The sequence below is a fragment of the Miniopterus schreibersii genome, assembly GCF_964146895.1.
Source record: "Miniopterus schreibersii genome assembly, chromosome: 17".
NCBI classification, from domain to species: domain Eukaryota; kingdom Metazoa; phylum Chordata; class Mammalia; order Chiroptera; family Miniopteridae; genus Miniopterus; species Miniopterus schreibersii.
Genome location: NC_138117.1, coordinates 2,759,911 through 2,783,483, shown reverse-complemented (window position 1 = coordinate 2,783,483; position 23,573 = coordinate 2,759,911). Strand labels below are relative to the sequence as shown.

Genomic DNA, 23,573 nt, shown 5'->3' with positions numbered 1-23,573 from the left:
GCATTAAACTCCGGGGAGAAAGGCCCCTCTGCTGCAGGGGGGTGGCACCAGAGGAGGAGCCCTCACACAGGGAGGTCTGTTTCAGCCCTCCAACGGAAGCCCTGCGCTTTCTGAACCGTATTTGCACAGATGACAAGTACTTGCTTATGCGGCTACAAGAAGCATGCGTTTGTCTGCATTTGCCTAAGGGAAAGGGAAGAGTTCATTTGCCACCATCCCGATCCATCTATCTTCACAAGGGCCCTAAAGCAAAACACAGCCCTTCCAAATTAGTCTAGGTTTCCGTGTCCCCATGAGGTCAGGGGGCCTTATCAGACATGGGTTGAGCGACCCCCTCACACCTCCTGACACGGCCTCTGTTCCAAAGGCCTGTGAGAGCCGGGCAGGTGTGGCTCAGTGGTTGAGCGTGGACCCATGAACCCGGGGGTCACTGTTCCATTCCCAGCAGGGGGCGTGCAGGAGGCAGCCCATGGATGATTCTCACCATTGATTTTCTCTCTCTCTCTCCCTTCCTCCTTCCTAAAAAAAATAAAGGCCTGCGAGCGAAGAAAGTTGACAGGGGCTACTGCCAAAGGCGCGCGCGGCTGCACACAGCTCCAAGGCGCACAGAGAGAGCCGCGTGTGCAGCTCCAAGGCGCACAGAGAGCCGCGTGCACAGCTCCAAGGCTCACAGTGCCGCGTGTGCAGCTCCAAGGCGCACAGAGAGAGCCGCGTGTGCAGCCCCAAGGCGCACAGAGAGCCGCGTGCACAGCTCCAAGGCTCACAGTGCCGCGTGTGCAGCTCCAAGGCGCACAGAAAGAGCCGCGTGTGCAGCTCCAAGGCTCACAGTGCCGCGTGTGCAGCTCCAAGGCGCACAGAGAGAGCCGCGTGTGCAGCTCCAAGGCGCACAGAGAGAGCCGCGTGCACAGCTCCAAGGCTCACAGTGCCGCGTGTGCAGCTCCAAGGCGCACAGAAAGAGCCGCGTGTGCAGCTCCAAGGCGCACAGAAAGAGCCGCGTGTGCAGCTCCAAGGCGCGCGCGGCCGCGTGCGCAGCTCCAAGGCGCACACCGAGGCGCACTCTGCTGCACACGCAGCTGCACACGGCGCTCGCCGGCTCCAGCGAGTCCAGCGCGGTGCACGGCCGCCTCCAGCCGGAGCCCGAGCCGGAGCCGGAGCCGGGAAGCGGGCCGTGCCGGCTGCTGGCCAGCCCGGGGATGTGAAGGCATCGGTGCGGCAGCGAAACGCCTCGGTCTCGGGAAAACATGGACTTCATGGACTTCTCCTGTGAGTAAATAACCTGCCTGTTTGATTTTCATTCCCAAACGACCCCCGTGCCATGGCGTTGCGCCTGGCAGCGCCCTGGCGGCCGCCGCGCCCCCGCGGGCCTAGCTCGCCTCGCCTCTGCCGCGCCGCGCGAACCTGGGGGAGCAGGGACCCCCGAGGAGGCGGGGGCAGCTCACCGCCGTGGCCGGTTCTCCCGAGGAAGGAAAACCCCACCTCTGCCGCCTCCCCATCTGAGGAATTCGCAGGGAAGGGAGGCCAGAGACAGCGCCCGCCGCTATCCTGCCGCCTGCACAAAGCGGGGTGTCTCTCTACCCCCGCACCCCCGCACCCCCAGACAGTACATCAGGACATTTTCCCCCCTCACTGCCCAGAGCCCTCGGAGACGTGATTTTGATCAGTTTTCCAACAGTTCCGGCGTCGGTTCCGTAGTCTCGCCCTCCGGGCATCTGTCTGCGCCCCTTGCGGGGTGTGGGTGGCGGAGCCCTCGGCGGCTGCCCGCGGGGCCACCCCCGCAAACCCTTCCTCCCGCTCGGCTGTTGGAAGCAGGCGGAGCGGACAGGAGCGGGGTCTGCACGGGGCGGGCGCGCCGAGCCCGCAGGACCTGGGGAGGGCGCAGGCTCCGCACCGGCACCGGGGGCCCGGGGCGCAGAGCGGGAGCCGGGCCCGCGGGGAGTTGTTCTGGCTTTAGAAGGGCGGGGGTGACTTGGTGCATTTCCTCTGTGCAAGCAGACCCCCCCCCGCAGGAGCCGGGGCTGTGGGCGGCGGGCGCGCGCCCTGGGGCGCAGCCTCCGGAGGCCCCGGCGCGCCGGCTGTTCCCTGCCGCCGCCCCGCGCGCGGACGCCCGGAGGACGGCGCCCCGCGGGCTCCTCCCGGCTGCTCGGCCGGGATCCGGAGCCCGTGCAGCTGCGTCTGAAAAGGTAGCGACGCCGAGATGCCTTTTCTCTCCTTCGCTTGATGACGATGATGATTCTACAGTGACCTGGCGGGTTTTTTTTCTCGGAGGGTCAGAGCAGAATCCACGACCTCCTTACTGTGTCTGAACTAGGGGTTTCAAAGGGGGTGCCCCGGGCTGTACACGCGGCCCCCGCCTCACTCATGGCCGGGGTTGCAGGATCTTCCCAAGCAGCCGCTTTCCGGTTTATGTAATGAGAGACCCACGGGGCCCGGCTGCTCCACGGCACATAATCCGTATTCATTTCTTCTCTCGCCCCCCCCCCGCCTCCTGCGCCTGTGCGTGCGTTTCCACGGATTCCCACCTCCAACGTCAAGTAGCAGCCGGAGCCGGTGCCGCCGAGTAGGCGCGAGGGTGTTGTCTTGGCGAAGCGGCCGACCCCGACCCCCGCGCGGGTGGAAGGCGCCGCGGAGGGGACACCGGCCGACGGGGAAGCCCTATCGCGGGCGCGGCGGAGGAAGGCGCCGGGGCCGGGCTGGAGGCGGGGTTCCGGGCGCAGACTTCAGGACCCGAGGGATGGACAGCGCCCCCCGACCCGGCCGCAGCCCCGCGCGCGCGCCCGCGCGCCCGCTGCCCTCCGCCGCGCCCGCAGCCCGCCTCTCCGCCCCCCGCATTTAGAAGGGGGGGCTCCCGGTACCCCCTCGTGCCCAACCCCCCTTTTCAACAGAGGGACGATAACTTGTTCCCCACCTGCCACAACTACCGGCCTGGGCCCCGAGGAGCGCGCTGGGCCCACCCGTGAAACTCTCAGCAGCAGCAGCAGCAGCAGCTGCGGGGGACATGCAAGCCCACGAGTGACGCCGAAGGCCTCCGGAGCCCCCAGAGCCATGGGCCCCGCGGTAGGAGGGGAAACGCTCCAAGCCCCGCGCTCTTGGAAATAAACACGGTTCATGAGGCGACCGCAGCTGTCCCTGGATATCGCTTTGTGACAGGAGGCTCCAGAACTACCCAGAGAAACGAAAAGACCTCATTCTTCACCTGGCAGGTAAGTGGTAACACTGTTTTTCTGCTTATTTACAACACTACTTCCCCCCTCCCCCCTAGAATTTCACAGGAAGTTTATATACAGTGTTATTTTTCCTTATGGATTAAGTAGATAAGCAATTTGGTTTTTAAACGATTGTTCCTGCGTCATAATCTTAGGAAACCTCGCCTGATCACATAGTTGAATATTTTATTGTTGAGTCGTTCATTTCTCGGAAGTCCCTTATATGACAAGAATAATAGAAATTATTATGTATATTGGGTTATATAATTACAGGAAACTCTTAGTTGGGTATTTTTTATCTTGCTGACCTAACATATTTTTTAGTTTATGTATGTCTTGTTTTCCCAAAATCTGGCCTTTCCGTTAAGAGGGTTTTTGGGTTTTTTTGGTTTTGTTTTGTCTTATGCATGCAGTTTAAAGCGATCTTGTCTGTGTTACATAGTAAACGAAATTCAAAAAGTTTCAAGTAGAGCCTGGCCGGTGTGGCCCAGCGGTTGAGCATCAACCTAGGACCCAGGAGAGGGAGGTTTGGTTCGTCAGGGCACATGCTGGGGTTTCGGGATCGATCCCCAGTAGGGGGCGTGCAGGAGGCGGCGGATCAGTGACTCTCTCATCCTGAACACCCAAGAACACCTACACCTGTAGAGTCTTAACTAAAGAAATACACACATTTTTACTTAGCAGTCTTCCCTGCCTTTTAAAGGTTAAGACTGCTCGCTCAAACCACACCCGCCAGGGTGCAGAGAACGAGGACCTTTAGTGGACCAGCTTCTGATGGCGTTCTGACTTCTTAGTTCTACAAAACAAATTTGTCACTGAAACCCAAACAGCGGGAGAGGAAAGCAGGTTCTTGGCAAACCATAAACTTTGAAGTGTTCATTAAGTCTGTTTTCTGTGGTTCTCCTTTCTGGAGTCTTCCCCTGGAGCTTTAAAACTACCAGCTTTCCCTGCGACCTTGGTAAGCATTCTGCTTTAGTAAAAAGGTCTCCCTGGGTAAAGGGCTGCTCAGATCCATAGCCCGCGCCTGACATTCGCCAAGGCCCCCATCAGTTCCACGGTGCACATTCGCTTTTGTGGAGAGCGCTGACTTTGGGTGGACTCTTGCGACCATGTCAGCGCATACGATGCTATTTGTATAACCAACACCGTGGGAAGAATTTGCCCCTTTGAAAAGTTACGGTTCCTTCTTTTTTTCTTTTAATTTCATAGGACGTCTAAATGATAATGAAATACTCCTAGTACATGTCCTCACTTACCCTCTTTTTCATCGTCAGCCCCCAAATCCCAAGGCAGTTAAGATGTATTTGTTGGTAGGCTGATGGGCCCTTGTTTTGCATTGGCCGAGAGGAGCAAGTACACTCCGAGGAACAATCATTCCCAACTGTCCTTTACCACTTACGTGAACCTCCTTGTGGAGCAGAAAGGGAGCAGGGGCATCTATGCCGCTGAGCTGCTTGGCGGCTGTATTGCTCTATATAGGTCAGAAATGGTCATCTGAGGGGGAGGAGATGTACACGGGTTTGGATTCCTTCCTAGGAGACCTAGGATGTGCTCCTAACACGACGCAATTTTCCCCCCCCTAATCTGACAGATGTGAAGGTGAAACTGCCTCGTGGAGTAATTAATGACGCTGCAGGAGACGTGTGGCATATTGCTCGGCTGATATTTTGGTTGTCAATTAATTAGTGTAGACTCTCGAGGCTGGCACCTCAGAATGGAAGCGGAGAATGTGATCTAGGAGGTGGGCCCGTGGGCACGCGGCCGCAGTTGCCTTCCCCGCGGCGCAGAGGGCAGGCTTTCCCTGTGGGTGCCTGAAACTGTGCAGAGCAGAAGTTCCCTTTGCCCAACCCCTTTGGGGATTTAGTCATAGAAATAAGTAACTCTAATTCACATATCCTTGCATAGACGGTAAATTCAAATGCCTACAGGGCTCAGGCAGGTAAGCTAATGAGTGTGGCTGGCCAGTGGGACCTGCAGCAACCCGATTGCACACAATTTAATTGTTTGTGTGAAAGTTAAATTTCTTTAAGTTTTATCCAGACTTTGTTTTCCTGAACTTGTTGTTTTGGATATGTATACTAGAAGTCTAATCATAGAATAAACCATTGAACGAGGCCTTGGAATCATTTATATTATTTACACAAGCGTTGAAAGCCCCCAGTGGGCTACTTCCTCCTGAACGGAATTAACAAAACTCCAAATGAATGCAGTTTCTTCTCCCAAAGTGTAGCTCCAGAATATTGTCCTAGGAGCCTTGCTTCAGTGTGCTCAGCTGAGCCGAATCTCTGTGTTTTTACAGGTTTATCAAGGATACGTATTAAGAGGTTGAATCTGAGAAGCAAGATGGCTCTCAACTAGATAAAAGTCCTGAGTATCCATCTAAGACTATCTTATAACTATTCTTGGTGAACATAAAGGTTGAGCACTTTGGAACAAGGCTGATATGTGACCAAAAAAAAAAAAAATGTTTGGCATCTGATGAATTACTTAGCACTTCTTTTTGTAAAGAATAAAAGCTCTCTGGCGTCTAACAAAGAGTTTGTGAGTGTATGGCAGGATTTTGAACAAGGAGAGCATTTAGAAATGCAGTCTTTATATTTAGGAAATGATTACGGGATGCAGCTGCAGGTTTTAATGACTTTTAATAAAGCACGTTATAAAGTGAATTAGCAATGGATGTTTAACAGATGATACTAATTCAACACATTATAGAACATCATTACATCTGTGTATTAGATTGTTAAAGGAATAGATGTGTTCCTATAATACTCGGGCTTTTGAAATTTTCTAGGGTGTTTTGAAAGGAAGTTCAAGGAAGATTCAACTTTAATGAATGGGATTAGTGTATCTACCAGCTCCGGTAAACCAATAACAATTTTATTTATTTAAATGATAGAGAAGCTGGAAGTTCCTTAAATTTATACAGTATACAGAATTATAAAACAAGATTCATGTATTAATATATGAAGATATATTTCAACCATTTTAAATTCTTAAGTCTTTCATAAATAAAAGTGAATTTTACTTGGTAGAAAAAAATAGTTTGTTAGAAATAATCTGTGTTCAGACCTAGCTCGTTTGGCTCAGTGGTTAGAGCACCGGTTTGCTGACTGAAGGGTCCTGGGTTTGATTCCGACCTGGGCATGTAGCTCGGTTGCAGGCCTGATCGGGCCAGGGCAAATGCGGGAGGCAACCAATCAATGTGTCTCTCTCACGTCGATGTTTCTCTCTCTCCCTCTCTTTCCCTTCCACTCTCTCTGAAAAAGCGATGGGGAAAATATCCTCGGGTGATGATTAAAAAAAAAAAGAAAGTATCTGTGTTCAACACTTGCTTTGCAGGCGTTGCCAAAATTCTAAATTTCAATGTCAAGTGGTCAGAATATGGGTGAACAGAAGCAAACACAACTCGTAGCTCACCAGCGTCTGTTTGCACAAGTATTGGCAGGCCACCTCAGCATGCAGAATGATGCAGTGTAGATTGCTCTTTTTTCAGTATAAGTTACTTTTAAAGACTAACCTTGGCTTCTGACCTCAAGAAACCTGGCGTCTAATACGATAAAGCTAGGATATTTAGAATCACAAGGCAGAGTAGGAAACGTAGTCACAGACTATCATGCTAGGAAGTTGACTCTCAGAAAACTTCTGAAATTTGTTAAAGATTCAAATTTAGTTTATGACTGAGTTGTAATAGAAATGTCAATCATGGTTTAATCAATGATGATACTCCAAGAACAGTAAAGGAGAACTGAATACTGTTCAATGAATATCTCTTTATGGAACCATAGTTCAGGGTAAGCTAGTAGCCTAGGATGTTAAGAAGTAGAGAAGTGGTAAGTTCTAAGTCTTCCAACATTCCCAGGAAGTGGGATTAATGCTCATCATAGATGCAGCTAAGGAAAACAGTGCTTTTTTTTTAACTTTGTATTTATTTTAAAATAATTATAGACTCAAAAGAACTTGCAGAGATTTTCTTTTAAATTTATCTTTATTGTTGAAAGTACTACAGATGTCCCCCCTTCCCCCCCATTGACCCCCTACACCCTGTCCTTGCCCCCCCCCCGGGCCAACCGCACTCTTGTGAAGCCTTCCCTCAACCTCCCCAGTGGTAACACAACTAGGATTCGATCACCTGCACCCAGAATGGGGAACGTTTAGGACAATGGCCAGGCTTTTTCAATAAATATATGGCAAGAGAAACTATAATCAAATAGGGACTTAAGAAAAATAGCAACCAAATGCACTATGTGACTTTTTTTTTATTTTTACATTTCTCTTTAGAGAGTTGTTCCGCTCTCTTGAAGGCACTGTGTTCTCGCCTCTCTCTCCTCCCCCCTCTCTTTTATTACCTCCCTCTCTTATTTCAGTTTCCTCTGTGATTACAGTTGCAAGCTTGTAATTTTGGTATAGTCACTGACTCTGTCTCTCTACCTTCTATTTCACACCCTAGCAGGAATCAGTCTTAAATTCCACCCTGTGTTTAACTTTGCATTTGCCTTCCTCCCTCCATGGCTATGCTAGCAGCCTCCTAATTGGTCCCCTGACTTCTTTTAAATCCATGACATTCTTAGGTTTATCTTCTAAAACACAAATCCTGATCTTTACATGGCCTTGACTACTAACCTTAATTGGCTGCCCGTCACTGACAGAGTAACTCCTTGGCACAATTTGCAGAGCAGTTCACGAGCTGAGCCCGTCTGTCTCTATAATCATATGTATAATCATTCCCATGATATGTTCCAAAACAACAATGTCAGCTCAGCGTGTGCGTGCCATATCTAACTCAATCTGTACAAGAATCCTAGAAGGTAGATAACAATTATAATTTCCATTTTATAGATGGAGAAACACGACGCATGTTTATTAAGTTGGATGCTCAAGATGAGAATCTTGGCTACATAGTCAGGATTCACAATAACTGCTCTACTGCTCCCTCTCTCTCCCTTCCTTCTGTTATGTTCTTGGACTTCACGACAGGAAATTAATTCATTAATTCCGTCAGTGTCCCGACGGGAGACTTCATCGCCGAACCAGGTATTTGAAGGAAGTGTAAGAAAAAGATTACTTCAAAGTCTGGGCGAGATACGGAAAAACAAGAACATGCAGTGTCCCACCGGAGAGCGTCGGAAGGGGCACCCACCTAATCCCAGAGAAGGTGACTTTATGGATAGAGCTGCCTGCCAGGACTTGGGTTTTCCTGGAGAGGAATTTAGCCACCCCAAGGACTTCATAGGCAGGGCACCTGAGGGCACCCCGGAACCCCTTTCTCAGCCCTCCCATCTCCTCCAGCTGCCGCTCACTGGCTTCATCCAAGCAGAAGCCAGAGGCAAGAAAGCCTCTTGAGAGTCTCCTCGGCTCAGCCTCCGCCTCACGGAGGCTAGCGGACCATGTGGATGAAGGACTTTTTAAATATGAAGCTATTGCTGTAAAGTGGGCAACTTATTTTGCGTGTGTTATGAATTCTTACAAATGGTTCCGCGCTGTCTTGTTCTGTTTGCGCCCCCAGCAGTTGTTTGTGAGCGATGCGCGGTGCTCAGTCCTGGTGACCTCCCGTACTTCACCCACCTGTCCCTCGAGGTGGGCCCACAGATTGCTTTGCGCTACTATACGCGGTGCGCAGCAGTGGAATAAGCGCCCTGCGTGTGTCTCCTATTTCCTTATGGGTATGCTGGCTCTGAAGGTTTTCACATGTTTAATTTTATTAAGTGCTGTCAGACTCTCTTCCAGAATGGCTCATTCGAATTTATCTTCTTTGCACTGGCACTTGGAATTCTTGTTTTCTCGCGTGATTGATAAGCTTTGGCACAGTTGGGAATGTATTCCCTGGACCTCTGAGTGCTGTACTCGAATCTCCTTACGTACTCACTATATTTTTGGTTCAGATGTCCTTCATCTCCTCCAACAGCAGTAATTGGGTAAAAACCCATTCTGGTTATTTCCCCTCTCTCTAGATTCTTATTTCACTCTGCTGTTCATGATAGACACTTAAAGCTCAGCTCTGCCTCTTAAGCAAAACCAATAAAAATGAAGGAGCTCCTCGAGGCCGGAAGGCTGTCAGTCTTTTGTTGAGGTGCTAAAGAAGCCACCCTCTCCGCAGCTGCCTTAACTATAAATTCTGACGTATCCCCAGGCTCCGGGTACAGAGGAGACCAATCCATTTATTTGCCCCTTAGGTCGTCCAAGATCTAGGCGCCCTTTCTTCAAATGTTCCGGAGCCTCTGAGGACCGTATTTCCCACGTCCTAAGTGGACCGATTCTCCCTCATTGGCTTTCACTCCCTGGTCCCAAAGCTTTCCCAGGCCAAACGGAAAGAAGCCCTGCGCTTGTCCTTCGTCCCGACACCATCAATGTGTAAAGCCACAGTCTCTAGGCCTGATGATTTTAGAAGCTGCCCTTCCTAGGACAGGGCTGGCGGTTGGCTTGTGGTTGCGAGGCAGCCAGTTGGCATGTTCGCCGGAGTTGCTAATGAGCCCTTTGAAATGGGAGTAGACATTTATACGGACATAGATCAGAATCACCGTCAACATGGGGGGAAAAGGTACCGTTAAGCTATTTCCGCACACAACAAGGGTGATTTACAGCTTAAATGCAAATTAATAATGAATACTCAATCCTTGTGTGTTGGACTAAATGTAACCCAGCCCTTATGCTTAGTCTATAATTCACTGGTCTTGTTAAGAGAAGGCCACTGCCTTTCTCTTTTCTTATGGGCATGAATCCATGTGATATTAGTTGGGACAGATATGCGGTTCTTAAAAAAAAAAAAAGAGCATTATGTGTGACAGGTGGACTCATTGGATGTCTGTGGTGTTTGAGTTTTTCAGCTGTGATAGGGAGAGGCCCAAATTCCACGCGCTCAAGGGTAGCTCGTGTGGTCCGAGACTGCCGTAGTTCCAACAGCGTGAGGGGGCACCTGTTGACACGTCCTTTTGGGTAATTGAGCTACCCTGTTCCACCAGTGTTTTCATGGCTGTAATTATGACTGATGCGATTATTAATTCTCAAGCACAGTTCCGTTACTGTTGGAACATTTGGCCTCAAATGGAAGCTCAGAGGACAACCGGTTTCATTGGATATTTATCACTGATCCTCTCTAAGTAAATCTTAAGTGTCAGCTGCGTAACTTCTGTTGAAATGAAGTTAAATATATTACTGACCACCTCACATGTCCCATGATGTATGACTGATAAAGTAAACAGTTTATTTCCAGCTTTAATCACACCTGTAAAGGTTTTGAACAAGTGCCGTTGGCCTTGTATATGCTGTTCCTCCTTCAGTTTTGACGGGCACTGAAATTTCGGCTATTCTTTTTTATTTTTTATTTTCAAATGAAGTCAGGAATTCAGGGACAATGCTATTTTTTTATTTTATTTTTGCCAGTCAAGTAAAGGGCAACTTATTAATATCTCAGTGTTTGTTTTGTGAAAGAGAGATATTTTTCTTTCTCAAGATGGTAAATTTAATCACGAAGGGAATGTCTGGGCAGTTGGGTTTGACTTGGCGTGTAGAAATCCGCCCGGTTTCTCCTTTGCCACCTGCCCAATGTGGGTTATGCTAAATGCTCCCCAGGCCTTCTTCATTTCTCGAGGCTCCGAGATGGGGATTTCTCCCCGAATTGCAAAAATGGTGTCACTGTTTGGAAACCGCATTTCTTCACTTGCAAGGTGCTCGCATCACACTTTGTTTTCAGTTTAAAATGATATAAACCTGCTGTCTAGACAATACCAGAGCTATTTTTCTTCAATTATTCATAAGACTCTTGTAATCTTAGAGTTGGCAGGTAATATTGACTTTATTCCAACACTTTCATTTGGGGGGACAGTGAAATATGGACCGAGAAAGACATGTCTTTGCTCCAATTTTACACAGTAATTAGTGGTCAAAGTGAGAATAAAAATTAGGTTTACTGACATCTAATTTGTCTTCCTACTAGGCTACAGCAAATACGTCAAAGATGAAAGCACTGAAATTTTGCCAGCGAAAGGAAAAATAATCAGTGAGCTTAGAAATAAAATTTTAAAAGTGTCATTAACTGAGTGCTTACTCTATCCAGGTTTTAAATAAAATATCTAAATGAGTCCTCTGAACCCTGTTTCACTTTGATACCGCTGAGGCACAGAGAGAGTCACTGCGGCCAAGGGCACATGACCAAGAAGTGCAAATAACACTATTATTAGAAAGTGCAAATCTTTGCTGATATTTATTTAATTGTTTAGGAATTAGATAATGGAGAGTTAAATTGCATGTTTTAAGGCCAATTACAGTAAATATACCGATTTGACTGTTAATATACAGGTTTTTTAATCACACTTTTTACACTAGTTACAAAAAAGGACTTTGAAAAAAATAGCTTTCTTTGAGCCTAAGTTACATGATCTTTGAGTGGATTGGACATGTTGATGTCTAGAGCATTTTAAAGCTATGAGATGCTATGATGCTAATGGCACCACGAGTTGTTCTGAGGAACACACGTGCGTGCACTCGTGCACATACAGGCGCACACACATGCACACACTCACTCACACACAGGCACACACTCACTCACACAGGCACACACGCACTCATACGCACACAGGGACTCGCGCACACTCACACACGCACGCAGGCACACTCACACACACGCACACGCACACAGGCACACACGCACACTCACACGCTCACACAGGCACACACGCACTCACACACGCACACAGGGACTCACGCACACTCACACACACATGCACGCGGGCACACTCACACACACACGCACACAGGCACACACGCACACTCACACGCACACAGGCACAGCGGGCAGAGGTCCCCTGCGCCGCACGCGGGTGAGCGAAAGGGACCGGCCGCGGTGCGGCTCGAGCTCCGGGAGGAGCGGTGGGCCGAGGCCTGGTCCGCCCCCGCAGGCTGTGAGACTTTCCGGATTTGTGGGGTTTCCCTGGATGGAAGACGAGAGATGAGCAGCGGCCCTTCCCGCACCCTCTGCGGGTGCAGTAGGATCGCGGCTCGCCCATTTCTGGGTAGAAAGGGAAGTTCCACCGATGAGGGAAATGGGGGGATCTGTCGCCGCGTTTGGCTGGAGCTGTGACAGAAACAGGGCAGGGAAAGGGCAAGGGAAAGGGTGACGCGCAGAGGAACAGACCTTTATGAACAGACCACCCTGGGAACTTTCTGCGTTACCAGGACCTTCGCTTCCATACGTTAGCTGCTGGCTTGCTCAAGAATAAATTAGCTGCGGAAGTGGGAAGCCGACCTCCTGAGTCAGCTCAGAGCTCGTTGGTACAGGTTCCCGTCTTCTGCAGGCTCCAGAGGCCCAGCTGGCCTTTCCCTCCCACCTTCAGAGCCGTTTCCTCTTTAAAAGAAAGCTCAATCCTCTGTTGTCTGCAAGGCAACAACCGTTTTCGGCCACATGAACATTAAATATTGGACTTCAGAAAGAAGCCCACACCCCACTGTCTCTCACAGGTGCAGGCCCCACGAGGAGAGAAAACCTCTGGCTGTGGGAACCAGCGTGCTGGTGCTTTCTAATGGGGAGAAACACGGATCCCTTTTGGTGCCACTTGTCGTTCCCGCATCCTGACCCACTTTCTTTCTGAAACGGAATTTTCCATGTTGTCCTTCTGTTCTGCTGAAGGTCTGTGTCTGTAACTGATATCCTGGCAAATGAAAAACCCGAGGTAAAGAAAACCTGCATCGCTTCCAGTGACATTCTTTGAGTGGGCTTCCTGGGAGTAAGACATTCTGCCGTAAATTATTGTAATACCATTTGCCCACTCTGGGTAAAAGAGAGTCATGATAATAGCTCCCATTGATTAAACCCTGTGCTGAGTCATCTCCCCGTTGCGGTGCTTTTGCCCGGGATTGCCTGGCTCGCTCACATTTATCTCTTGAGCCTGGAACTCCTGTCCTCTTCTGCTGGAAGACGACACTGGGGCTTAGGAGAATCCAGTGGCTTGTTGGAGTCTCACATTTAATAAGTACCAAATTCAGCTCTCGATTTTTCTGTCAACCTGTAGGATAAATGACATTGTTTCTACTCTTCTTACAAAATAATTTGTAATTGGCTTTGAGGGAATGTGAGGACTGCAGGCAGAGGACAGCAGTGGCAGGTGGGCAGACACCAGCTTGCCCCCTGTTTCTCTGGCCCTCTCTGGGGCGCTGTAGCCGGTTCTCGTAAAGGGGACCTGCGGAAACAAATGGGAACCTCTTTGGCGTTGGTGTTGAGGTCAGAGGTACAAAGAAAGAAGGACACATAGGGGACGGCACTGGTGACCGCCCCTAACTACAGGATGTGCGGAGGCTTTAACGGTCAGACATTAAGCAGTAGCCTGGCAGATGGACAGTGTAGATGGGACAGGAGTTCAACAAGGATCAGATGCAGGGGAGGCTGGTCCTGGGCTCCCAAGTAGCTGGGTGAGTGGTTCTAAGGACAGGGTTCTTGGGCTATGTGTTGTGGTGGGGCAGGCAGTGGGGGGGGCGGGGGGAGGGCTGGGCTGGTAGGAGCAGAGGCACACTTGGGGTCCCAAGAACCCTGGATAGGTAATGCTTGGGCCGGAAGACGGCATCCCATCCAAGGAGCTACTGATTTTTGTGTGGTTTTATTGCAGCACCTACCATAGTTGTAGTAGATCAAAACTAAACAAATTAATTATAAGTTGGGTGTCACAGACTGTATATTGGTCTTTGTATTGTACCTTGTGGTGACTGTGTGAGCTGGAATCCGTGGTGCAATGCTATAAATAGGTCCCAATTTATTTCAGTGAGTTCTAAAGCCTGTTAAAAATAGGGCCTTGTGGAGACTTCATTATCTTCTGTTTTCCACAGCAATGTGACAAAACATGTCTTTGCAAATCTTTCCAACTGAAAAGAATTTTGCTTTGTCTCCCCACTAATGTCTGGTTTTTAAAACTTATTTCTAAAGCTCCAAATGAGAAAAATGGTTTGAATCAAATCTGTTAAATTCCCACAACTTATTTTCAACTGAACACAGGTTTAATTGAACATAAATCTCACACATTTCGCAGCGCTTTTTTCCTAGTGGGTCTTCGGTGTGATTGTTCATTTTATGTGTCAAGACCAAAGTACCCAGATAATTGGGCAAATACTATTCTTGATGTTTCTTTGAAAATTTATTATTATATTTTCATTCTTTTTCCCCTTTTGATGGTGATGATGATGATGATGGTGGTGGTGATACAGAGAGCAAGGTATTAAATAGATGGTGATGGTGATGGTGCCGCCAATGACGATGGTGGTGGCGGAGGAATTGAACGGTCCTTTTCATATTCCTTATTTCCCGAACAGATGAATATGTACGGAGTAACTGGGGCCTGAACATATTTGCCAATACTGCAACTTGCTGTTTAATCAGTTTGTTCTCTGCCCAAGAACATCCTGCTCTGAATTTCATGCTTACTCACCTGAACAGAGAATGAATTCAGAAAATGAATAATTTAATTTAGTTGTGTTCAGCTGGTGGCTGGGTTGGTCTAGAGTGTCAAAAATGACTTCTCATGCGCGGCCGGTGTGGCTCAGCGGTTGAGCATTGAACAGGAGATTGAGGTTTGATTTCCGGTCGGGGCACATGCCAGGGTTTCGGGCTCGATCCCCAGCAGGGGGCGTGCAGGAGGCAGCCGGTGGATGACTCATCACTGAGGTTTCTCTCTCCCTCTCCCTTCCTCTCTCGGAAATAATAAAAATACATTTTTTTAAAAAAATGACTACTCACAGGCTTAATGCCTTGATAGTTTTTCACTCTTTTCATGGACACTAGACGTTCTATATAGTCCTTTAGTGGGTAGTTGCTGATCTTACATGAAACCTTAGAACTCCAAGGGAGCATTTTTAAAGAGACAAGAAAAACCAAAAGAAGAGACAAGTAGATACCATGCGTGTTTTAAGTCCCAAACGCAGAGATGAGCACAGCTTACTTTCTCAGTATTCTGTTGTCCAGCGTAGTCCCAGGGACTGTCCAGATCTGGGGGGGGGTGGAGGGGACGGGACATGGGTCCCAGTTCCTACAGGAGAACATGGGAAGATCCGTGGCAGCCTTTAATCCACCCCATAAGCAACACTTCTACTTTAAGAGGTAATGAGTTTTATATACAGTTAAGAGAACACACTGGTCCTAATAAAACGATGAGGAATTATTCCCCAATATAGGAAAAGTATCACTTGATCAATTTTGCGCCATCCACTTAGAGCAGCGGTTTCCAACGGTGTGCTGGAAGAATTTCTAAAACATGCGGCACCTGACTAGTTAGCCAGGGGCACTGGCCTCTTCCCTTAGACTGTCAAGTGGAACAATGACAACCGCCAACACAACAGTAGCCGTCCCATGTGAGCCAATCAAAGTCACACCTATTTTTCGGTCAGATCGGAAAAGATATTTTTTGGTGTGCCGCAGAATTTTAGTAATTAGTTCATGTGCCATGAGATGAGAAAGGGTGAAAATCGCTGACTTAAGGAAAAGTCAGTGATAAAATATAAAAATGACAAACGCGAATGTATTTGTTTTATCCCATTAAGCTAATGAAAGTTTGCCCGTGGACACCATAAAATGAAGTAAATTATATCATCAAAGTATAATTTCTATCACCAGTTTGCCCTTTTGTCCGCTAGCGGCTCGTTACCGGGGTCTGCTGCCATCAGATGAAATAAAACCAGGCCCACGACCTGCAGGCCCACCTCGGGGACGCGCTGGTAAATGGCCCATCTCTGCTCTGTCTGAGGCCACGGGGATGACCCGGGGACAGCATGGGGAGCGTCTTCCTCTGTTTCACCCCCACATCCCTGTCCATCGGTCTCGCACCACGGGGACGGTGAAGGAGCCTCGGTGGCCTCCTGCTGCAAGTCCTGCGGGGGGGGGGGTGCCTGCCAGGAGCGGAAAGCCTCCCTCCTGCACTTGGCCGCCCGCTGCCCTCGGGGCTCACTTACCTCGGCCGTTCTCTCCGGGCTCTGCATCTTTGCAGCGCCACAGTGTCACCTCTCCATGATAACTCTTGGTTTAATTGAGTTATCACATCATTGAGACGCTAATAGCATTTTTTTAAAAATAAACTTTAAATGTATTTTTATACATTTCAGTTGACATCCACCATTTAGGTACTAATGGTGACCATAAAATGAATCTGTATTATATATATTTTACACACTAATTATCTTAATATTATTCATTCCGATGAATAACTTGTTTCCTTACATCATCCTGTTTGTGAATAAAATTTTAAGTTCCAGAGGGAATTATTCATGCGTGTAACTCTTTAATTAAAAAGAGAAAGATTCGTCAACTTTTTGCAAGAGATAACCACATGAAAGTCAACTTTTAATTACTCCTTACAACTTTTAATTACTCGTTCTGAGGTTCAGAATGAAGGTTGGGCGCGAGCTAAGACCTTAGCGAGAGCAGAGGTTACTCGAGTGTCGGTGGCGTCTGCGCGCCCTGGGGCCTGCCGTGTGTCTGCACCCCTCCAAAGCAGGGGTTCAGACCCTTCCAGTCTGTCGTCCATTAGGCCCTCCACACAGGTGACTGGAAGCGCGGTTTCCCGCAGAACCTGCTTCATTGTTTCCTTTTTGTTGATTATGTTTTTATTGATTTTTTTCTTTTTCTAGAGAGAGAGGAAGGGAGAGGGAGAGAGAGAGAAACATCAGTGGTGAGAGTCGCTGATCGGCCGCCCCTGCTGGGGATCGAGCCCACAGCCCAGGCCTGCGCCCTGACCCGGAATCGAACCGGCGGCCTCTGGCTCCCGGGCCTGCGCTCGGCCCTGAGCCGCCGGCCGGCCCCGGCGTCACTGCTCGGCGCGGCCAGCTCGCTCCTCTCCCACACGTGGCGCGGCGCTCACCCGCTGACCTTTCTCTCTTTGCAGACCACGTCCTCTGCGGGGCCACAGCACATGGATTTCCGGACTCCCTGTGAGGAGGTAGGTGAAGCGCCTGGTGCTCTGCAGGTTCCAGAGCAGGAAACACTCGGCCTCCTTTCGTATCAGCGGAACCTTTGCTTTAGGTGGAGGGATGAGCCACGGGTTTATTTCATCTCCGGAGTAGCGTCTGTTTCTGCAAAACCGGAGAGCCCAAGAGTGCCTGGGGCTGCCGCAGACACGCAGGCCCCCGCAGAGGGCAGGGGCAGAGCTGGGCGAGCCAGCTGGTCAGGCCCGTGGGCTGCGCGCCGCACGGCTTCAGGCAGTGGAAGCCCTGGACGCGGCTCCTTCACGGCAACGCTTAGAATCAGAAGGCATCCAAGGGCCCCTTTAGCACTAAAATTCTAGGATTTTATAACCTCAATATTACATAAGTATTGCGATATAATTTAATTATTAACATATGGCTATTCAGATTCTCTATCATGACCCCAGAGTATGAGTTGGTGATACATTGCTCTCCCAAGGGTATGAAAGGCCAGTCACTTGACTGTTAAAGTGCATGGACTGGGGCCTGTAGGGAATGGAACTGTTCTATTTTTGGAAGAAATACTCTCGTTTTTACTAAACGAGGGATATTCAAAGCATCGTCTTTTCATTCTTCAGGTAAAATGCCAACATTCATACGTAAAATATTTCTCACATTGACCTAAAAGGTTTAAGATATTTTTATTGTGTATAAATAGCCCAAGGAAAAGTACAACCATAACTGGATTGCCTGTGGAATTAAAAACAAACCAGCAAAAACTTCTGTTATCAACCTTTGTGAACTTTTTTCTTTTCACGAAATGTCACGTGTTAAAATTCTTGCAAACATATCTTTAAAAAAATTTGGTCACCGTTTACTCATAGCTTAGAACGTAATTCGTTCAGAAAATTAATAAATTGCCTCTATGTTTTTAATGCTTCGGCTTCTTACATTATAGTTACTTGTTCACAAACCTCTCGTAAGCACGGAATACTGTAACCTGTATTATTATAACAAAAACTGCCTCTGTCTCTCAGGACCGAAGTATAATCTCAAAGTCTGAATTCTGTGTTCCAGGCAACTATCTAATAAGTAGGGGACGTTTCACACATTATTTGAGTGTTGAGTGGATGAAGCTTTGCCTACATCCGGGAGGTGATGGGAGGAGCCTCATTGCTCTTTCAGCCCCGGCGCTCTCCCTGGGTGGTCCTCTCTCTCTCTGATGTGCAGCAATAGCGCCTTTATGGACTGGCAGGGAGAAGCCCCTCTCTCGTCCTCCAGTTGAGACAGAGCAGCGGTCTTTGGGAATGCCGTTTCTTTCGTTACATCTCTGGGGGCGGATGTCCCGATGGAACTGCCCAGTGAAAAAATCAACAGATGTGCTCAATTATGCTCAGGTGGCTTTGGTATTATTTTATACCCCCGTCTTCCCCGTGCGACCTCGGAGAGCCCCGAGAGCGCCCTTTCCTGAGCGTGAGAGACTTTTCCATGTGAAAAATGTAGAAAAGTATGTTCTATATTAAGAAAAATGTAATTTTCCCTGGCCAGTTTGCTCAGTGGTTAGAGCGTCGGCCCACAGACTGAAGGGCCCGGGTTTGATTCCGGCCAAGGGCACGTGCCTCGGTCGCAGGCTCGATCCCAGGCCCCGGTCGGGGCAGGTGCGGGAGGCGGGCAGTCGGTGTGTCTCTCCCCCTCCACTCTCTCTGAAAAGCAGTGGGGAAAATACCCTCAGGTGAGGATTGAAGAAACAAAAATACTTAGTTCTCCAACCAGGCTCTGTTTTAATCCTCGGCATGCATTACGCAGTGCACGTGACCTCTTTACCCGCAGTCCCTCATCTGCACGGTGGGGGGGTGGAAATGTGTTGGTGACTAGAGATGATTAACTGGTGGAGGTCAGAGAAGGCGTTTAAGTAGGTGTGTTTGCAGATCCAAAATCCCACGACAGAGCCAGAAAGCAGGTTAGTGCGGTTGCTGAGGCCGAGGGAGGGGCTGGGGAAAGGGTGGTAATAGGTTTCTTTTCGGAGTAATGAAAATGCTCTGAAATGGATTTAGTGGCAGCTGCACAATTTTCAATATACGAAAAAAACCCAGCCCGCATTGAATGGGACAGCTTGAGGGTCGAATTGTATAGAATGTAAATTGTAACGCAATAAAGCTATTCCAAAAGCTTTATAGTTAGGTAAGTATTAAACAAAATGTTCATTGTTTTTCAAACACGGTGTAAAAACTCCACTCCTTACTCTCCGAATCTGTATGTGGGTTTTCTGACATGGTCCCCATCGTCTGGGACCCGGGGACCACTTTACCTGAAATGATTTACCTTTTTCTCCGCACCTCCATTAATATTAACTTTCAGACTCATCGGAGTGCGTTTTCTGGAGCTCTTAAGTGTTACTCAGCATGCCTTTCAGTAAATAAGCTATGCGATTACGATTTACAAGCTCAGTATAATATCTTCTCTGTTTTGTTTTTTTGTCTGAAGACAAAGACAGGGGTTTGTTTGCTGCAGGATGGTAACCAGGAGCCTTTCAGAGTCCGGCTGCACCTGGCCAGAGACATTCTGATGATCCAGGAGCAGGATGTGATATGCGTGTCGGGGGAGCCTTTCTACTCCGGTGTAAGTCGCTCTTCCTTCTGGTAAAGAGTGTTGCTCTTGTTCAGTGGAATATTTATTCACAGAACAGCCTTCATATATTTTCTTTTACTTTTAGAGCCTAGTCGATCATCCTGCACTTAATCTTTGTTCACATTATTAAGTGAGCAGGGTCCTTGCATCAGTCCCCACACTGGGGGCCACAGCCACACCTTTAGATGCCCCTGCAGTTGGGCGTCTCATTGACTCTAGTTGTCTTCACGTGACTGGAGCGACACCTGTATCTTCTTTCTTTTTAAAAGAATATGTTTCTATTGATTTCAGAGAGAAGAAGGGAGAGGGAGAGAGAGAGAGAAACATCAATGATGAGAGTCATTGATCGGCTGCCTCCTGCACGCCCCCTACTGGGGATCGAGCCACAACCCAGGGATGTGGCCTGACCTGGAATCGAACCGTGACCTCCGGGTTCATGGTCGATGCTCAGCCGCTGAGCCACGCCGGCCGGGCGACACCTGTATTTTCTGACCACGCGTGTGCATTCTACCTTGTCTCACAGGGGACTGACTGAGAATAGTGCTGGCTACTCTCCGAGTGCCTGGCAGGGCGTTGTTTCTGGCCCTGGGTTTATCTGGCATCACTTTGAACGCTTGGAGGTGGCGCAAAGGTGGGACTCAGCTTTTAGCGTCTGGGAAGCAGGAGGAGTTAGGCAGCGGCCACTGACCTCAGTGTCGTTGCTTTGCACCGGGGGGTTGTACATGAGTAATTCTGGGGCTTCCTTGATGGAATTATGTCTGGGTGTTGCAGCAAGTTCTGTCTAATGCTCTACGCAGTTGACATATTACCCTGCTGCTAATCCAGCCGCAGAAAGAGGCATAAATGATCAATCACACTCATTGGTCTTCTAGCTAGCACTGAAGTACCACCTTGGAAGCTATCCTTAGGCGAAATGAGATTAACTTCAACAGAACGGTTTTATTATAAAACAGAACAAGTTTTAGAATTTATCAGTTATTGCTTGATAATATTAAAGACATCATCTTAACTTTGTTGCCACGTGCGATCCCAGAAGAAAATTACAGCAGGGATCAAACAGCTGGCTTCCGGGTCCCCAGGCATTTGTAGCTATTTAGCTTGGAGATTTGATTGTTAGCTTATTGGTGGACTTACCTAGGAGCGTTTTATTGGTGGTGAGTAACACTGAACTTTCCACTAACTTCCTATGGGAGTCACACCAGGTCCTAAATCAATTGGCCTCACTAACTAAAGATAATGGCCTTTTTGCAGACTTAACTATTCTTTTGTCACAGACCATTTAAATCATCCTGAATCATGGGTCTTGCTGTCAAGTTAGATTAAATTGCTCCCATGCGATTATCCTTTCTTTTAGTTAAGGAAAGAATAGTGCTGGATCCCTTTTTTCCTCCCTCCCTCCCTTCCATTTCTTTTTTTTTTTTTTAACTCAAGAAATATGATTTATATAATTCTGGAATAAATATATTGCCCAGGTCCTAGATCAGTAAAATTTTGTAATTTGTAAAATTCAGTATTTCAACACTGAAATGCTGTTATTGCTTTTAAATTTGGCAGTTGAAATAACTAATGTACACAGACCTCATCCATAAGCAATATGATTTGTAGTGACAGAGATAAGAACCTAGTGGAGGAAAATAATATTTACCATCGACATTGAGTTACTTTGATGTAACCAAAACATAGTCATTTCTTAGACAACAAGAATGCATAATGTGGAAATGAGAAGAGATTTAAAAGTTTATTCCAAAATATGTCCAAAAGACTCACTGGAAAGAATACATTTTTAGAAGTTTAGCTGTTTAATAACACTACAGTCCTTTTATCTTGACAAATAAATTATTAATGTTTGATTTTAAAATTACAAAACACTCCATTTATTGCAAGATTTGGAGTCTCCGCGCTGACATTATATGTGCGTGTGTCTGTGTGTGTATGTACATATATGAGTAAAAACAAAACCTAGAGGAGGGATATGTTGTGTAAATACAGTTTTATAAAGAGGTAACCACTTTTAAAATCCTGTCTTTCAGGAAAGAACAGTGACCATTAGAAGACAAACTGTAGGTGGATTTGGATTAAGCATAAAGGTAACCTGTGTTTCCGGTGTGTCCTTACAAAAGTCATCCTATAATGCTGCATTCTTGTGTATTTTGATTTCTGTACGGTAAATAATTAGACAAGCATGGCTATAGCAAACTCCTCAATATTTGGATTGAGATGTAAGCTAAGCAGGTTGTCATAGAACCTTGCCCCCCTTTTGATTTAGAAATTTTACAAAAGTATTTGGAAATTCTGCCTCACCTGGCATTGAATATAACAAGTTAACTTTTTGATCTGGGTTCGTCTAAACGAGCAAATGTGGTGTTTCGGTGCGCACAACAGTCTTCAACCAGCCAGAGCAGGAAATCCTGGCCTGTTGGTGAACAGAGCAAGAACACGTTTGGTGCTAATGAGATCTTATATTAAGTATTAGTTTAATTCTACCCGAACTTACTACCAATGAAATCTTATCATTTATAAACAATAGTTGCTAATATTTATTAACTGTTCTTTAAGTGTCATATGCTTTATATTCTGTTTCATTGGGGTTTCCTATCTAGCACAGTAGCTAACCAGTGCTATCCCTCTACAAGCAATGAGATTAAGTACAAAGAGTTTAACTTGCCCATTGTTGTAAGTGGCAGAGCTGAGCCTAAACCCCACATAGAGCTGATGACAAGGCCCTTCCTCTTAATAACTGTAATCTATAGATATAAAACTATCTCTAAACTCTGTACTTCTGTACTTGGGAAACACAAACAATATCTCCTCTCTGGGTTATTTATACTCCGGTTTATTTGAAACAAATACATGGATTAAAATCTAGGATCGAGCAAGTAACTTTTAAAAATAAAGTACTGAATTTTAATTGTATCAAATTTACCAGATGAGAACATGTCTTCGGTATAGCTACCCCTTTCCCACCATGGATCGCACACTGGCTTTGTGCATCTACTCGTACAAGAGCCTCTCCAGTCGTTAGCACGCAAAGCGGTCAGTACTGAGTCTCCAGCGTAGAACAACTTAACCCTACAGTGGACACACATGACCCTCTGGTGTGCGGGGCCCTGCCAGAAACTCCTGCGGTGGGCAGCACTGCTACACGCGGAGGAAAATGCCTAGTGAACACTGTCGTTCTTTATTTGGAAAGTAAACACTTTCGAAGTCACTTGTTATTTTTTTATTTTTTGTTAATCTTCACTCATGGATATTTTTTGCATTGATTTTAGAGAGAGTGGGGGGGGAGAGAGAGAGGGAGAGAGAGAGAGAGGGAGAGAGAGAGAGGGAGAGAGAGGGAGGGAGGGACACCAGTGTGGAGAGGACATGGATTGGTTTCCTCCTGCATGTGCCCGACCCGGGCTGTGGATCCAGCCTGCAACCCAGGTAGGTATCCTTGACCAGGAATCGAACCTGCAACCCTTTGGTACATGGGATGATGCTCTAACCACTGAGCCACAGCAACCAGGGCAAAGCCACTTGTTATTAATGACTGGATGTCACAGTAAAATTCTGAACAGGTAGATACCTTTCCTGGGAACACTATATACTTAGTGAAAAACTTCCACAGGTTTATTTAAATTCTATCTCGCATTCCTTAGCGTACTAATCATAGCCTATACATCCTAACTAAACTCTGCATTTTTTATATGTCTTCCGATTAAAAAGCACAATATATGATTTTCTCTTTTCAGGGGGGAGCTGAGCATAACATTCCAGTCGTCATTTCAAAAATCTCCAAGGAGCAAAGAGGTAACACGTGAAGAGAATTTTACAGCAGCCATTCCTTTGTTAGCTATTGTTGTTGAAAGATAAGGTGATATTTAAGCATATAAA

General features: G+C 47.5%; 1 protein-coding gene across 5 annotated transcripts in view; it reads left to right on the top strand.

The window, feature by feature from the left end:
- Positions 1–1,046: 1,046 nt before the first annotated feature.
- SNTG1 (syntrophin gamma 1) overlaps positions 1,047–23,573 on the top strand; it is a 48,480-nt gene continuing 25,953 nt past the window's right edge. For 2 of the 5 annotated variants that reach the window (XM_081116323.1, XM_081116322.1), the window contains exons 1-5: positions 1,047–1,263; positions 17,054–17,107; positions 19,557–19,691; positions 21,731–21,787; positions 23,432–23,489. In XM_081116323.1, the coding sequence (XP_080972449.1) occupies positions 17,081–17,107; positions 19,557–19,691; positions 21,731–21,787; positions 23,432–23,489 (277 nt within the window). In that variant the 5' untranslated portion in view covers positions 1,047–1,263; positions 17,054–17,080. Of the gene's footprint in view, positions 1,264–2,744; positions 3,201–17,053; positions 17,108–19,556; positions 19,692–21,730; positions 21,788–23,431; positions 23,490–23,573 lie in introns of those variants that run through there. The other 3 variants (XM_081116321.1, XM_081116325.1, XM_081116324.1) reach the window with 2 other exon arrangements.